General features: G+C 50.8%; 1 protein-coding gene across 1 annotated transcript; it reads left to right on the top strand.

The window, feature by feature from the left end:
- Nucleotides 1–5: 5 nt before the first annotated feature.
- Nucleotides 6–13,846, top strand: BRAP (BRCA1 associated protein). Its single transcript, XM_062614712.1, has 12 exons — nt 6–120; nt 277–435; nt 1,563–1,764; nt 2,536–2,725; nt 4,230–4,343; nt 4,794–4,942; nt 7,108–7,183; nt 7,788–7,926; nt 8,410–8,519; nt 10,019–10,108; nt 11,991–12,094; nt 13,046–13,846. The coding sequence occupies exons 1-12, from the start codon at nt 39–41 to the stop codon at nt 13,404–13,406; spliced, it is 1,776 nt and encodes a 591-aa protein (XP_062470696.1). The 5' UTR covers nt 6–38; the 3' UTR covers nt 13,407–13,846.
- Nucleotides 13,847–15,885: the final 2,039 nt, after the last annotated feature.

Raw genomic sequence — 15,885 nt, 5'->3', positions numbered from 1 at the left:
AGGCGCGGAAGCGGCGGAGGCCCCCGGAGCCCGGGCCCATGAGCGTGTCGCTGGTGGTGATCCGGCTGGAGCTGGCCGAGCACTCGGCGCTGCCCGCGGCCTTCGCCTACAGCGCGGCTGGTGAGTGGCTCCGGTGCCCCCCCGCCGCGGCCCGGGGAGGAGGAAGCGGCGCCGAGGCCCGCAGGCGCCCGGGGAGGGGGCCGAGGGGTCGGTTCCGGGCCCGGTCCCGGCCCCGGCCCCGCCGCAGTGTGCCAATGGCCGTTGTTTCCTGCGCAGCTCCGGACATGGCGGCGGAGGGCACCGGCGCGGCCCCGGCTGCTGTCCCGGCCTGTCTGGAGGGGAAAGGCCCCGGGGAGCGGGCGGCCATCCTGCACCAGCACCTCGGCCGCAGGGAGATGACCGATGTGATCATCGAGACCATCCAGCCGCGGTCAGGTACCGGCCTCCGGGGGGGGGGGGGAGGTTCGGTTTGTGCTGCCCCGCTCCGGGGGGGGGGGGGGGGGGGGAAGGGGACGTGGCCCCGCGGGTGACAGGTGCCTGTCGGTGTGGGGGTGCAGGTCCGGAGGCACTCCTGTGGTCTGGGAAACAAGGAGAGAGGTTGGGGGATGTGCAGAGAGAGGGGTGGGTATTCCTGGCAAGCGTTCCTTGCTCCATAAAGGTTTATTTCTTAATGGAGCACCTCTGGTGTGGGAGCTGGGCTGGGGCAGCCTGGAGAAGAGAAGGCTCCTGAAGGGGAGACCTGAGAGCAGCTCCAGTGCCTAAAGGGGCCGCAGGAAACCTGGAGAGGGGCTTGGGACAAGGGCATGTAGGGACAGGCCAAGGGGAATGGCTTTAACCTGCCAGAGGGGAGACTGAGCTGAGCTCTTAGGCAGAAGCTGTTCCCTGTGAGGGTGCTGAGGCGCTGGCACAGGGTGCCCAGAGAAGCTGTGGCTGCCCCATCCCTGGCAGTGCTCAAGGCCAGGTTGGACACAGGGGCTTGGAGCAAGCTGCTCCAGTGGAAGGGGTCCCTGCCCGTGGCAGGGGCTGGAGCTGGAGGAGCTTTAAGGTCCGTTCCAACACAAACCAGGCTGGGATTCTATGAGTTTATTTTGGGCTGTGCCACAGGCTGGTCAGCGTTTTGCTTGTCAGCATTGCTGCTCCCTAGCAGTGAGTGCATTCAGTGCTGCAGATGTTTAAATTCCCTGACAGAGAGGAAATTTCAAGCTGGAAGCTCCAAGCCAAATGTCCAGGCTGCTGTTGGAGGAGCTGCTTTCTCCAAGTCCTTGCTCAGCAAACCTGTCTTGCTTGTCCTTTGTTGACATGGGTGCCTGTTGGGGTTTGACTGGCACAAAACTCACTGTGCTTGATCCACAGCACTGGGTCCTGCCAGGGGCTTGTGTCGGGTGTGTGGCAGCTCTGGAGTTCCCTGTGGGACAGCAGACAGGAGCTGTGTGTCGTTCTGCTGCTTTCCAGCGTTGGAATTTGCCTTCTCCGAGCTGTTGTGCACATGCAGGCTGTGCTTGGGGAGCAGGAGATGCTTCTGTTGCGCCATTAGTAATGTGGAAACCTTTGATTTGTATAAGATGAAACCAAAGCTGCTGTGGAAGGAAGGAAAGCTCCAGAGGCTGCATCTGCTGAGGACAACAATAAACCTGATGAGCAAAGCAAAGAGCATGAGGCTGCTCCCGACTCGCCTTCAAAACAGCTCCCAGACCAGATCTCCTTCTTCAGCGGGAACCCCTCGGTTGAAATCGTCCATGGCATCATGCACCTGTACAAAACAAAGTAAGGATGCTTGGATAATTGCAGCTCCGGTGGGAATGCTGCTCCTGAGTAATGCCAGCACCCGGAAGGGCAGGTTGCTCACCCTGGGGCTGTGGCTCCTGAGCTGGGACAAACAGGAAGGTGACTCAAAGCAGGAGGGCAGAAAGGCTCTGATGATGTTAGAGCTGGAGGCTGGCCCCATCCACCAGCTGTGGGTGATGCTGCTCCAGATGTAAGGGTGCAAGATGAATGCAGGTTCCTATAAAATGATGTTTGGAAACAGCTTCTGAAGGGATCCCATGAGTAAATTGTGGGCTCTGAGGTGGTGGCAGCAGGCCTGAGGAGCTGTCGGGGCAGGAGGCTTCCTCCTGCGTTTCAGAGATGATTATTCCCTGCCATTCCCATATAATCACATGAGAAGTGCCATGTCAGGTTTTCCTGAGACATTAAAGTGAGCATTTAAACTGGTAGCAAATGTTGCTCACGTGTTCTAGGAATAGTTCTGAGCCTTTGCGGCTTCCCAAATTCAATGGTTTTTATAGGAAAACAGATGTCAACTTATTCCTGACAAAACCATGGGCGTTTGGAGTTGCCCAGTTTAATCTGGGAAGGAGTCACAGGTCCGTGTGGGCACACCAGACTCTCACCACTCCCTTGCTTCTCTCTCTTTATATATACAAAGAAGGACAAGGTTGAGAACAGAGTTATCAGGGTCAGTTGTTGGGAATGTGTCCAGCCGTGCCTTTGCCCTCTCTGGAGGGAGCTGAGGCTGTGTCCCTGTTGTCTCCTCAGCAAGATGACCTCTCTGAAGGAGGACGTGCGGCGCAGCGCCATGCTCTGCATCCTCACCGTCCCTGCTACCATGACCAGCCACGACCTCATGAAGTTTGTGGCCTCCTTCTACGAAGTGATCGAGCACATGAAAATCATCCGGGATTCCACTCCAAACCAGTACATGGTGCTGATAAAGTTCAGCTCGCAGGTAAGAGCTGGAAGTCCCTTTGCTGTAGGGACTGTTGTATGTGGTTGCTCTTTAGAAGGGCTCCCTGGCTTTAAACTAATAGAAGGGAGATTGAGATGAGCTCTTAGGCAGAAGCTCTTCCCTGTGAGGGTGCTGAGGTGCTGGCACAGGGTGCCCAGAGAAGCTGTGGCTGCCCCATCCCTGGCAGTGCTCAAGGCCAGGTTGGACACAGGGGCTTGGAGCAAGCTGCTCCAGTGGAAGGGGTCCCTGCCCGTGGCAGGGGTTGGAGCTGGAGGAGCTTTGAGGTCCCTTCAACCCAAGCCATTCCATGATTGCGCTGTGCTGAGCAGACAGGACCCAGCCAGCTGGGCTTTGCTTGCAGTTTGGGAAGGACTTGTTCTGCTTTTCCAAGGAGCTGGCTGGTCTCACAGCCACTGCCAGCACAGTGTGAAAAGGGCACTCACCCCACAACTGAGCCCAGGGGATGGATGGATAAGCACACAGCAGTTTGCTGCTTGCAGATCTTCTATGTAGCTATAAGTATTTTGCCCCCTGCCTGTTCCTCTGTGGACCCTCTCACTTGTACCTTCTCTTCTCCCACTTGAAAATGACTCATTCTGGGTTCCTGGAGGGGTTCTCCCCAGCTGTCAGTTTTGTGTGAGGTCCTTGCCGTGTTGTTGTGCAGGTGCAATGCTTGTTTGTGGTTTGTGCTCTGTGCAGTAATTACCAAGGTGCATTTTGTGTATTGCTGCATCTAATGACCCTGGGCTAAAGAGCCTTGCACAAATCCATATGCTTGTACTCTGTTCACCCTGCAATTCCTGTTTCCTAGGACATTCCCTGAAGCCCTGTTCCCCAGGGACCCCTAAAATGTGTTTCTGTAGGTAGCAAAGGAAATCTTAGGGACCTTTATGCTCCTGGTTGGAGTGTCGAGGAACAGAGGAAGGTTCACTCAGCTCACTCACCTCAATCTGATGCAATGGTTTGTGAGAGAAAGGGTTTGGGGAGGTTTCTGTGTGTCAAACGCATCCGTTTTCAGGTTTTATGTTGGTTCTGCCTGCTTGCAAGTGACTCGCAGGCTCCCAGCATACTTCAGTACATCCAGAGCATGCCTCCACTGTGACCAGTGACATGGATTCGTGCCCACACTTGAATTGTTCCTTCCCCTGACACAAGTGTCCTGCAGCATGGCCCTCTGAAATTTTCAGAGACCAAATTTGCTTTGCAAATGTGCTGAAATTGCTGACAAAGGGCAAAACAGATGCTGAAGGGAAACCCGTTATCCCTGCTGAATGTTCAAGTACCAGAGTAGCTGTCACTGCTGTGAACTTCACTGCTTGTCTTCAAGTGGTAACGCTAAGCCCAGTGCCAAAATGCAATGCCTGCTGGCAGGAGCTGGCTATGAAATCCCTCCTCTGGTGTTACAGGGCTTGGTGGCAGGGAGAGGAGAGGCTACAGCAGACTGCTCTTCCTCAGTTGTATCAACTGTGAGCTTTCTAACTGGCTTCCTTTGCTTTGTGCACAGGCTGATGCAGACAGCTTTTACATGGCATGCAATGGCCGGCAGTTCAACTCAATAGAGGAGGATGTTTGCCAGCTGGTGTATGTGGAAAGGGCTGAAGTCTTCAAATCAGAAGATGTAAGTTTGGTTGGGCTTGGTTTCCCTGCACAGCAGAGAGCGTTAAGAGGATCATTTGGACTGGGCAGAGTGTTGCAAGAATTGCTTCACTGTGTCAGCCCAAGCCCTTTATCCCATCCCAGTGTGACTTGGGAGAGCTTGTTTGGTGACTTTGTGGCTTCATGCCTCATTGCTGCAGTGTCTTTAACCTAAACCTGCCTTGGGGGTAGATCCAGTGAATCCAGAACACGGAATGGGCCTGGCTGCAGGTGCTGCAGCTGTACCGAGCCCGTGATGTGAAGAGGATCCTGGCAGTTGTAACCACTGTGTAGACTCATGGGATACTTTTAGTGGTTTTGTACGTTGGTGCCAGCAGTAATGGGAGAGAAGTTTGATGTTTCCTTATGTGGGTGCTTTGCTTACAGTGGTTGGAAGGTGCTGAGCAATTTGTCTCCCTGTCTTCTTTTGAAGGGGGCCAGCCTGCCCGTGATGGACCTGACAGAGCTCCCCAAGTGCACAGTGTGCCTGGAGAGGATGGATGAGTCCGTGAACGGGGTCCTCACCACGCTGTGTAACCACAGCTTCCACAGCCAGTGTCTGCAGCGGTGGGAGGACACCACGTAAGAGCCTTTGCTTTAGTTCCACATCTAAAGCTCCGTGTTTTGAGCGTGGTGGATGTGTGCTGACAAGACTGGTTCTGCTTATCAGAGTGTGGGGGCAGGAATTACTGCAAGTTCTAATGCTCTGCTTTTTTCCCATTAAGGGACTCCCAGAGAGAAATCTTCCTGCCAAAAGTAATTGAACAATGTTTCCCATGGGCCTCGCTGCTGAGGCAGGGAGGGAGTTGTAGAGCAATGCTGATTGTTTTAAAATACCATAGGATAAAAACACAGGGGTAAACAGCATGGGATGCACAGACAGAATGCTTCGCTCAGCCTTAGGTGTCTGTTCAGTCACTTGTTTCCTTGGTGTAGCTGAGGGTGTGCTGTAGATTTGCACATCTGGCTGCAGCTTAGGAGTCCTTTGGGGAGCCCTGCTGTCCTCCTGTCTTAGATACTGGATGGGGATGAAGAGGAGTGGGGTAAGAGAAGGCAGGCAGGGGGACAGGACAGGAGAGTGAGGAGAAAGGAGGAAATGGCAAAATCACTGAGTAAATCAGGGAGGGAGCTGCTCTAGCCAGGCTGTATGATTCGAGGTGGGTATGGACTGAGTGATGGGAGAGGGCTCAGGGAGACACCCCAGTGCACTAGGCAGGGCTGGGGCTCAGATCTGCATCTGACCTTACAGCAGCTCTGCTTTTTGCTCTGCCAACTCTGTCCTGTTCCTCCTCTTACCTTCCTCCCCGTCCCTGTAGATGGGGATTTCCATGTGTCTGAGTGTCTGACTGCAGAGCCCTGACTGCTACCTGGGTGCTGCTCACAGTGGTGCATGTTTTGCATCCTCTGGACACCGTCGTTCTACTGCACATCAGGCAGTTGTAGATCCTGTAGCAGGCTGCTGCTGAGCTTCGCTCTGTTCTTCTTTATCACTAGTACCTGATTCCCTCTGATCAAGTGTGAGGAAAACGTTTACCCCTCTCTATATCATTTATAAGCCAAAGTAACAGAACCTCACGTAGGTTAATGCCATTCGTAGCTATGCAAGTGTATGGGCTGCTTTGTTCCAAAATCGGTTTCAATTTGAAGCAGTGGAGCTCAGCCAGTGTAGGAGCAGGGTCCAAAACAGCACTTAAATATCTAATGTACAGTTTAAGCAGAGCTTACACTCCCGGTCTAGAAGGATGATAAAATCCCTGTCCACTTTGCTTTGGCGCCACGGAGGCTGGAAGTGCCTGAAGTTGTATGGGGAGCTGACTGCAATCCAGTTGTCTCCTCCCTTGGATATTTCTGTGGCTTATCCAGCAGCTAATGAAAAATGCATAAGAACAGTCCTGGCAAGAGAATGCTGAGCCTCAGTTACCCTGTTCCCTGGCTGAACTTCTAGGGCTTAGGGTCTGGACAGAAGCTGGTTGTGGGTCTCCTGTCTTTCTTTCAGCATTTTGGTATTGTTTCAAAAGAAATCAGAGCAGAGTCCCTCCTACTGATCCTTTTGGGGTACAGTTATGGGATGCTCTGCCTGGGAGGCCTGAGATGGGTTCCATTGGGGTTGAAATTGAAGCGTCTCCTCACCTCCTTAGGGTTGTTTTGAGTACCAAGGTATGTTTGCAGAGAGGCAGTACCTCCCTTTGGTACTCGGCTGTCCTCAGCAGTGTGTAGTTACAGCCTCCTTCCACAACAACATGTACCTGCTGTGTGAAACCCTGCAGGTGGTGGAGAACTGAAGATATCAATTGGCAGCAGCCTGGAGGAGCAATGTTTAGAGATGTGTAACACATCTATACAAGTGCTTCTTGCAGTGTCTGTGGATGGCAGGGATGTGTTTCTTGAGCTCGGTCGTGGCTCTTTTGCTTACTGGCAGAGGCTGATGTTGCTGGCAGCCCCACTGGTGCTCTTGGTTGCAGATGTTCTCTACGGTTGGACTGCAGCAAACCCAGATCAAGCTGAGAGTGTGAAATGGCTTTGGAAGAACTGCTCTTTGTTCTTCTGTCACTCAGTGGCTTAAGAACAGCCTTGTTTGGAATGGAGGACAGTGTGAGTGGGGTAAACGTGAACTAAGAGATGCACACATACAGGGAGCATCCCACTTGCACAAGGCATTGACTTCTGGCTTGCTGGCTCTCTTTTTAATTACTGTAATATTAAAATGGAGCTGCTTGTGTCTCATCATGATGCTTATTGCCCTCTAGGTGTCCTGTCTGCAGATACTGCCAAACACCCGAGCCAGTGGAAGAGAACAAGTGCTTTGAGTGTGGAGTTCAAGAAGTAAGTAGGTGGGTGGATGGTGAGTGAGATCTAGACTAAATCTGACTGCACAGCTGCTCTAGTTGCTCTTGGGGTTGATTTTACCTGTTAGTGGTGCATCTGCTTTCCTTTTGAGTTGGAATCAGTACTGGAAGGAATCTCAGCTCCCAGGTTTCCTGTTCTGACAAACCTTTCTTAGAAGGTGTTAGCATGTGAGCTGATCAGAGCGGGTGTGGTGAGTTTGATAGCAGGCCGCTAAGCTAACACTGAACTTGTGGGTCCCTTCTAGTCTGTGCTCTTCAGAGCTTGCTTTTGTGGTCCTGCTGAGGCACCTCATTCATTAGCCAAAGCCATTCTTCCATGCATCTTGTGATGTTACATCAACGTGTCCAGCGCCTGCAGCCTCATAATTGCCTCGAATGAGCAGGTACCTCCTCCTCCTTAACCTTCCAGCTGAGCGAGGCTTTGAAGGAGGCTGGGGGGAAGCAAAGCCTTTGCTTTCTAAGGAAGAGACTGGATGCACCCAGCATCAGGAGGCCATCAGTGCCCGACCACGCTTCCTCAAAGCACTGACACCACCACTTGACAGCACTGTATATACAGAGCTCTCTTCCTCTGTTGGCAGAACCTTTGGATCTGTTTAATCTGTGGGCACATCGGCTGCGGCCGGTACGTGAGCAGACACGCTTACAAGCACTTTGAGGAGACCCAGCACACCTATGCAATGCAGCTGACCAACCACAGGGTCTGGGACTATGCTGGAGGTAAGTGCTCTGTCCTCCCCCCTTGGAGGATGACCTTGTTTATAAAGCAGCTTTTGGGGCTCCTTAGGAGGAGTACTTGAGGCAGAGCTTGCTTGGAGAGTAAGGAGTTTGCATCTGTACTAATACCTGGTCTTTTGGGAACATCCATCTCCTCTCTAATAGCAGTTTTCATGGGTCTGCAGCAGATGGAAGGGGGAGAATGGGATTCTCTAATGATCAGGGGTGGTCCTGGAGCCTCTGTGGAATGTATTTCTTAATCCCTTTCCATCTATTTGCCCTGAGGAATGGGAACGGGCTGTTGTAATAAATATCCTGTAAGGTGTCTCTGCGAAGTCTGCTAAATAACAAATACATCTGATGTTGGCTTCCTGCCTTGCTAATGTGCTGCTGCAGCAGTCTGCATGGTTAATTGTGCTGCATAACTGGGGTCAACCTGGGTGTTCTTAAGCTAAAACTCCCTGTGGTTGGATTTTGTTTCTTCAGATAACTACGTCCATCGCCTGGTTGCAAGTAAAACTGATGGGAAGATAGTTCAGTATGAGTGTGAGGGAGATATGTGTCAGGAAGAGAAAATTGATGCCTTACAATTAGAGGTAAATATTTTTGCCTTGTTGGACTCTGCATTGTGCTGCTGGGTGGAAGCGTTTCAAATCCAGATACGACTACAGTTCAATTACATCAGCCTATGCAGCAGCCCTGCTCCCTGCGTGGAGGCAATCATCTTCAGGCACAAGCAGGATGTTTTTACTGCCTTTTTTTTTCTCCTTTGAAAAAAAGCACAAGCTCTTGTTGGCTCTGCAGAGCCAATGCAGCTCGGGGGAAGCTGGCTGCAGCTTCGTCCTGTGTTCCCCACTAGATTGAAGATGAGCTGGGTACGCTGCTCCACTCGGGGCACTGGAGGTTGAAATGGGTCCATATGTCCAGACTCACCCAACAGAACCTTCCCAGTGCGTCTGTGACTTGGCTTAAGAGCCAGGATGTGTGCAGAGCTGTCAGGTTGAGTAGTTTAGCTTGTAAAATGAAGAAGAATGGAAGAATTCCTAGCTGTGTGCTTTCCTTGGCTATCAAAGGAAGCTGACAGGCTCCACTGATTCCAGCCCTGTTCTGCTCCCTTCTCTTGAGCAGATACTGATTTTGGGGGTGGATTTTGTACCTGTTGACCAGCTTCTCCTCCCTTACCAGAAGGGTAAAGGACAGAAACTCCAAATTACTGCTCCACTGAGCAGGTAATACTGCAGCATGATTTCAGCTGCATTAGACACAAGGGTATCTGAGGAGGAGCAGCGCACAGAGACCAGACTTCATAAGCCTATTGCTCGAATAAATACTTAAGTTGCCTTACCAGGAATTTTTTGAGTAACACTTCGATGCTGAACCAGGTAATTGTAACCCTTTCCATTCCTGAGAGGTTGATGCTTAAAGTGTGGGAGACCTCTCTATCTAGCTGACAAGATGTAAATGTTCCTAGAGAGAATGAATTTGGCAGTGTATTTTAGCACCCAGATATTACTGAGTGTGCAAGGCTTTTTGCAAGTGTTTAATTCTATGGTGAATGCTTGATCTGGTGCATATTAGCCTGATGATAAGAAATGATGACGTTTTCCACCCTTCTCATAACTCATTTGAAGAGCCAGAAGGGAAAAGAAGGGATGTAAGGCATATCCTTGTTCAGATGCCAAAATACCATTGGAATGGGCTGTACATGTTGGAGAAGAATAGCTGTGATTTGTTACACACAGCTGAGGGTGTTTTCCCAGAGTTATTCTTAGCGAAGCCAGATACATGCACCCTCTGCCTTGGGTTTTGGGATGTGAATGGGGAGCTCAGCTTTTGGGATCTCAGACTCTCATGACAGGGTGGTTGATGCTTCATTTTCCTGCAGAGTGTAAAACCGATAAGGATTTATTGTTACTACAACAGAAGGTCTTCAACAAGTTCTTGACATGATACTGGCTATGGTTGGGTGGAACTTGATCCTTGTTGCTGTGCTCTGAAGGCTTTGATTAAGTTGATTTGTATCTTGGAGCCCTTTGGGCTTCTCAATCAGCATAGGGAAAGCTGACTCTTGTGTGCGTATCTTCTGTGTTTGTAGTACTCCTATTTGCTGACGAGCCAGTTGGAATCACAACGGATCTATTGGGAAAACAAGATTGTCCGGATAGAAAAGGACACAGCCGAGGAGGTGAGCTCTGGGCATGTGTGAAACTGCCAGAACAGACCCCTGGCCACTGTTGTGCTCAATGGGAGATGGAGCTGCTCAGTCTCCTACAGCTCCAGCGCTGCGTGACGTGGCCTCGCACAGCCTGTTTCACTGCCAGCTGAGAAAATTGGCTCTGAGCTCTATCCCTTATCTCGATGCTCAGATCTAGCAATTTGCTGCTCAGTGGTGCAGAAGTAGGTAGATTGCCACCTCGATTGAAGGTTGATTTAAATGGGCTGCTGGGGAGACTGCAGCAGTGGTGAAAACAAGTCTGTGGTGCTGCAGGATCCCCGCTTGCTGATGCCATCCGTCTCACGCTGACGTGTGTCTCCAGGGAAGGCTAGTGTAGCATAGACAGTATGACTTTAATTTGCTGGGCTGCAGAAAGTGGGAGCTGTCTTTCTGCTCCAAATGCATATTGATTTGCCCTTTGGTTTTGATCCCCTATCTCTCCTCAGCACCCTTTGGGAAAAGTTCAGAGTCTTCTCCTACAAAGCATCCTGTAAGCAGGACTGCTTCAAAACACCATCAGCAAAAGTCCAGTGAGGATATTTTAATGCTTCTCACTCTACGTAGATCCTTTCAACTAGGTTTTAAAGTGAGTCAGGGTTTAGGGTTGAGTCCTTAACTCACCTTTCTACATGAGTTCTAATTAACCATTTAGTATCTGCTGATAGTGGTATTATAAATGTAGAAACTGTGAAGCTGAAGTAGTGGTCACTGACCTTGGCCTAAAGAGCAGTCCAGAAATCTTATGGAGGGCCCCACAAAAGGAAAAGATGCAGGAAAAATCATCTTGCACATGGTGAGGAAACATGATCCACAAAGCGACTTCAAAGTGAAAGGACTATCAGGTATGCCCAAATGTGATTTCATGTTTAAGGATCCTTACAGTTTTATTCATGGCACTTGCTCTGTGTAAGTCTTGGCTGGATCAGTGCCACCATGCAGTGTATTCCATTATCAGTGCTCAGGCTACTTCCCCAAATCAACCATCAGCTGCATAAACATCCAGGGATTAGGGCTGGAAGGGATAAAACCTGCTCTGCATCGACTATGGCATCAGTGAAGGCACCATGTGTGCTGACACTGACGTTTGTCCAGATTGCTCCTCCAAAAAAGCATTTTCCCTTTAAATTCCTGCCTCCACCACAAGCTTTTGACCTTAATATAAGGGAAACAAGTGTTTCTGTCCATAAATATCCTGTCAGTCCTACATCAGAGGTTTTGCAGTGCGGAGAGAATAAGCTTGGTTTTCTTCAGCAGTAACAGCCTCGAGTTGTGAGGTAAAGGGAAAGAGGAAGCCAATGGACGCGTGTTTCTGTTTGTGTTTTGCATGAGTAAGATATTGGTGTCAGTAGGTCACTGCCTTATGACAGCGAGCTGCTGAGTCAGTGTGGAGCAAGGTAGCATGTTCATTTTCAGACTTTGGCCATGCTTCTTTGAGGTTTGGTTTAACCTGAGCAAAAGTCCAGCGTGACAAAGCCTGCAGATGGGAATTTCAGTTTGCTGAGGATACAAAACCGTCTGAGGGAATGGCGCAATGAATGGGAATGGCAGCCAGGGAGAAGCTACGGACCCAATGGAGCTTTGGTTTTGAATGGGATGCCTGGCACGGATTTAGAGCCCGAGTTGTTGCTCTGTGTGAGCAGCTCCCACGGCAACGTGGTTCCTTGTTGGGGTGCTGCAAAGTGTAACGGGGAGGGTCTGCATTAAAATGAAGCCTTCTCCTGGCTCGAAGCTTTTGCTTCTCTACATATAATAATTGGTCAGAGTCGAGACAGGGCTTCGGAAAGTTGAGCGTCCCAATGGAAGTGCTGAGGACTTTGATCTGTTTGAAATGCCTCTGTGTTTGTTTTTACAGATTAACAACATGAAGACCAAATTTAAAGAGACCATTGAGAAGTGTGACAGTCTGGAACAGAGGCTCAATGACTTGCTCAAAGAAAAGCAGTCTGTCGAAAGGAAGTGGGTACCGCTGCCAGGTTTAGTTCCATGCAGCCATTAAAACTCTGCACACTGACATCCAGCAAGAAAAAACTCCTGCTATTCCTGGGCAGTTTTGGGCTATTTAAACTGGTAGACTGAGAACGCAGCTTATTTTAAACCGAGCTCTCATTTCTGTAGGTGTTCACAAACTGAAAGTGCCTGTCGAGTGGCGCACAGCGTTTGGGCTCTTGGCTCCTTTTACATGGTCTGCATATTTAGCATTCAGTAATCCCTCCCCTTGCCTGCTCCGAAGGAGAAGCCAGGCTGCTTGGCAATTGGTGGGTTTATCCAGGGAGAAGAAAGGCAGCTCACCCAGCACAGGGGAAAATGTGGCTCTTAGGAATTGCCTCGATGAAGGATGTCAAGCTGTGTGCCAGCTCCATAGGTGGGACTGGGTGCTCCACTCCCCATCACCCACCAGGCCCTTAGTGCTGTTGCCTGTCCAGCTATCCCAGCTGGAGCAGGGTGTCCAGGCTGGTGAGCTGGGGCTCCTTTCCTCCCCAGTGGAAAGGAGTCCATATATGATGCCAGCAAACTTTCAGGGCAAAAGGCAATGAGTTGTTAGGAGCAGGGAAGCACTGTCTGAAACACGAGGCTATTGATACCCTTGTGGGAGCATCTCATTGCCCAGAGAGGCTGTGGCTGCCCCATCCCTGGCAGTGTTCAAGGCCAGGTTGGACACAGGGGCTTGGAGCAAGCTGCTCTAGTGGAAGGTGTCCCTGTCATGGCAGGGGTTGGAGCTCGATGAGCTTTAAGGTCCCTTCAACACAAACCAGCCCAGGATTCTATGATTTTTTTGCCAGGAAAATGAATTCCAGGTGGTGGTGGTGGTGCTGGGGCTGTCCTGAGGGACTGGAAATCAAAAAGATGTGCTAGTGTTTGATCTCTGTGTGCTGTGCTGCTTTCCTGACTTGTGCTTCTCTTTGTAAGGTGTTCTCAGCTGAATAACAAAGTGGCCAAACTTTCCAACGAGCTGAAGGAGGAGCAGGAGCTGAACAAGTGCTTGCGAGCAAATCAAGCCTTGCTTCAGAACAAACTGAAGGAGGAGGAGAGGGTGTTGAAGGAAACCTGTGAACAGAAGGACCTGCAGATCTCCGAGATCCAGGAGCAGCTGCGGGATGTCATGTTCTACCTGGAGACACAGCAGCAAATCAACCACCTCCCAGCTGAGACCCGGCAGGAGATTCAGGAAGGACAGATCAACATCGCCGTGGCATCTTCTGCCAGCTCCTCCACAGCGGGCACAGGCAAACCCTCCTCCAGGAGAGGCCGTGGCAAGAGGGGCAAATGAACACTGGAATGCTCTGCTCCCATATGGAAACTGGCCATGCTGGTGTAGGCCAGGCTCTCACCCCTTGGCACTCTGGCTGGGAATGCCCAGCTCACTAAAGCTCAGCTAGAAAATTGTCTTCAGAGCTGCTCGTAAAACCGGCTGCCGGTCAGTGGAGGTGTCTGTGGTATTTAAAAGCATTTCACTGCACTATTTAGCTGTTTTTAGGCAGATCCTAGTGCCCGTTTTGCCTTCCTACCTTTTCAGAAATCATGCATTTGACTTTCCACTTGGAGAGTGGGCTGCTCTGGGGGGGATGTGTTACCTGCGCAGTACCACATTCCCCATGGGGATGCTGCGGTCTAGGCTAGGCCCAGTGTGTGAGGCTTCTCCAGCTCTCCTGGATTAAAAGGATTCTTAGTTAAGAAGTGATTTCTATTTAATAAACAGTGTCAATTTGAGATGATATCTATCTCCTTTGAGTATGTGCAGTCCTGATGCTGCAGAACTGCTCGTGCAGGGGTAGAGCTGTAGTCTGGAAATAAAAAGGAGTGAGGTATGGAAAACTAAACCTTCTTAGTGGTGTAAGAAACTGAACAAGTCCTAAGGGCTTCCAGCCTGGGTATTAAATGCTTTAAGGGACTTTTCTACTCTCTTCATTTCAAAGATGGCCTTTGAAAGGCCAGTGCTCGCTGCCTTTGGGGCAGAAAGCATCAGGTTTGTATCCTGGGTGCTGGTTAATGTGGTTATTTTACAGGCACTTTGACAGACGGAATAAATCCTTTGTGAAGATGTGTTGTCAGGCATTCCCATCCTCCTGGAGCAGGGTGTGTGTTCACAAGCTCCAGTGCTGCTCTCCCAACATGAGGTGAGGAAGAGGAGTAACGCACCAGTTTAGAACCTCTTCCCTTGTCTGTACACAGACCTTGAAGGAGTTGCTACCACAGGGCTGATGTGCCGGGGTCCGGATCCAGTTCCTGTGATCCCAGAGCGCTGCCCATCCTGCTCTGAAACATGGCACTGGCCCAAAGCTGGGCCACCAAAACACCCGTGGTGTTTGCCCCAAAGGGATGTGCATCTCTAAGGGGATTCTAAGGGCAAACCTGGGTTGTTTTTCTCTTATTGTTGCTTTTCACTTAGGCTATATCCCCGGTAAATCCTCTGGGAAGGGGCCAGGGGCGTCCTGTGTCTGTCCTTGCAGACTGCAGCACCATCCTTCTTCATTGCTCACACTGCAGGAGCAGCCATGATCTTAGTCCTTAACAGCAGCTCTGCCTTCCCAGCTCCGAACTGGAGCAGGGAACTGAACCAGCTGGTCCCTTATTACTAGAGGCCATTGGGTTTGGCCAACAGAAAGGAGGTGCAATAAATAGAAGAACTCGGAAGGTCGCTGTAATCCACTTCCTGCCTTTATGGACCGGGAGTGTGCAGCTTCCTCACTAGAGTACAGGGCACTGGTCAGTGCACTCGCAGTATCCCCTGCTTGGGTTTGGAGATCTGCCCCATTCATCTTTGGTCTTTTCTGACTTTGTAATGGGAATGTACTATTCTCTGGTATGTGGCTTGTACAACAGAGCCTCTGCCTGCTGTAAATGACTCTCAGGACCTAGAGATGCACGCCACAGCTTGCACCCCCATAGAAACTGTTTCGTTTAAGATCTCTTTTTACACCATCTAAGAGCCTTTGGCTAAAAGCTTGCCTTGGGTAGGACACCGAGATGCTGAACCCTGGAGTTCCACAAGCTGTGACTGAAGATTAAACCAGCATCACAGGACTGCTGTCTGCGTTCGGCTGGAAGCAGAGGGAGGAGCCTGCAGCGGGGAGAACAGAACATGCAACTTCAGACTAAGTTCTCTGCTTTAGAACTGGAAGGCAAAGCTCTTTGTCACGGTTGAGTTGGGGGGAGTTTGGTTCAGCTGAGCTGCTGTAAGCAGATGAGGCAGGCAATGAATTACCTCCTGAGACGTGGGCAGCTCATGCAGGAGAGCCCAGGGTTGCTGAGAGCTTTGGTGTTGAACTAAATCAGTCCTTGAGCTTCTCCAGGGAGCCAAGACGACCTCCAGTGTGCTCATCCAGTGCTGCTGGGGCAGGTTGAGATGTCCCTTGTGGTGGGACCAGCGGCAGCAGCGCTGACGTGGCCTGAGCCTGCTCGTGGTGAAGGGAAAAGTCCTGCTAAAGGCTGATCCGTGACACTTCCAAAGCCATCATCTGGACACCCAAGTGCCTGGAAAAAGCGGTCAGGTTTTGACACGGAGCTGCAGGTCAGCTCTGTGGCTGATGACTCAGTAGCACCGCAGCAGAAGGTTGCAGCAGAGCACTGGACGGCTGAGATTGGCCAAGCTCCTGCTATGATTAAAACCCTTAAAATAGCCTGACTTTATTTTGGTTAAATCAGGAAAGCAGTGCACATTCCTCCCCCCGATGAACAGCAACGGGCTTTGAGTGCGTTGGGTGCTGGAGCAGCATCAGAGAGCTCTGGGACACAGCCTGCCTTGGCAC

This window comes from Pezoporus occidentalis, unplaced genomic scaffold (assembly GCF_034315485.1).
Source record: "Pezoporus occidentalis ecotype Australia unplaced genomic scaffold, CSIRO_AGI_Poc_V1 ctg102, whole genome shotgun sequence".
Lineage (NCBI taxonomy): Eukaryota > Metazoa > Chordata > Aves > Psittaciformes > Psittacidae > Pezoporus > Pezoporus occidentalis.
The sequence above is the reverse complement of the archived record's forward strand: the minus strand, read 5'-3'. Positions and strand labels throughout refer to the sequence as shown.

Excerpts from the sequence above, each read along its gene's own strand:
- BRAP (XM_062614712.1), top strand. The coding sequence starts at position 39 with ATGAGCGTGTCGCTGGTGGTGATCCGGCTGGAGCTGGCCGAGCACTCG. Across the intron at positions 121-276 it reads CTTCGCCTACAGCGCGGCTG|CTCCGGACATGGCGGCGGAG; the intron begins GTGAGTGGCTCC and ends TTTCCTGCGCAG. Across the intron at positions 4,344-4,793 it reads AAGTCTTCAAATCAGAAGAT|GGGGCCAGCCTGCCCGTGAT; the intron begins GTAAGTTTGGTT and ends CTTCTTTTGAAG.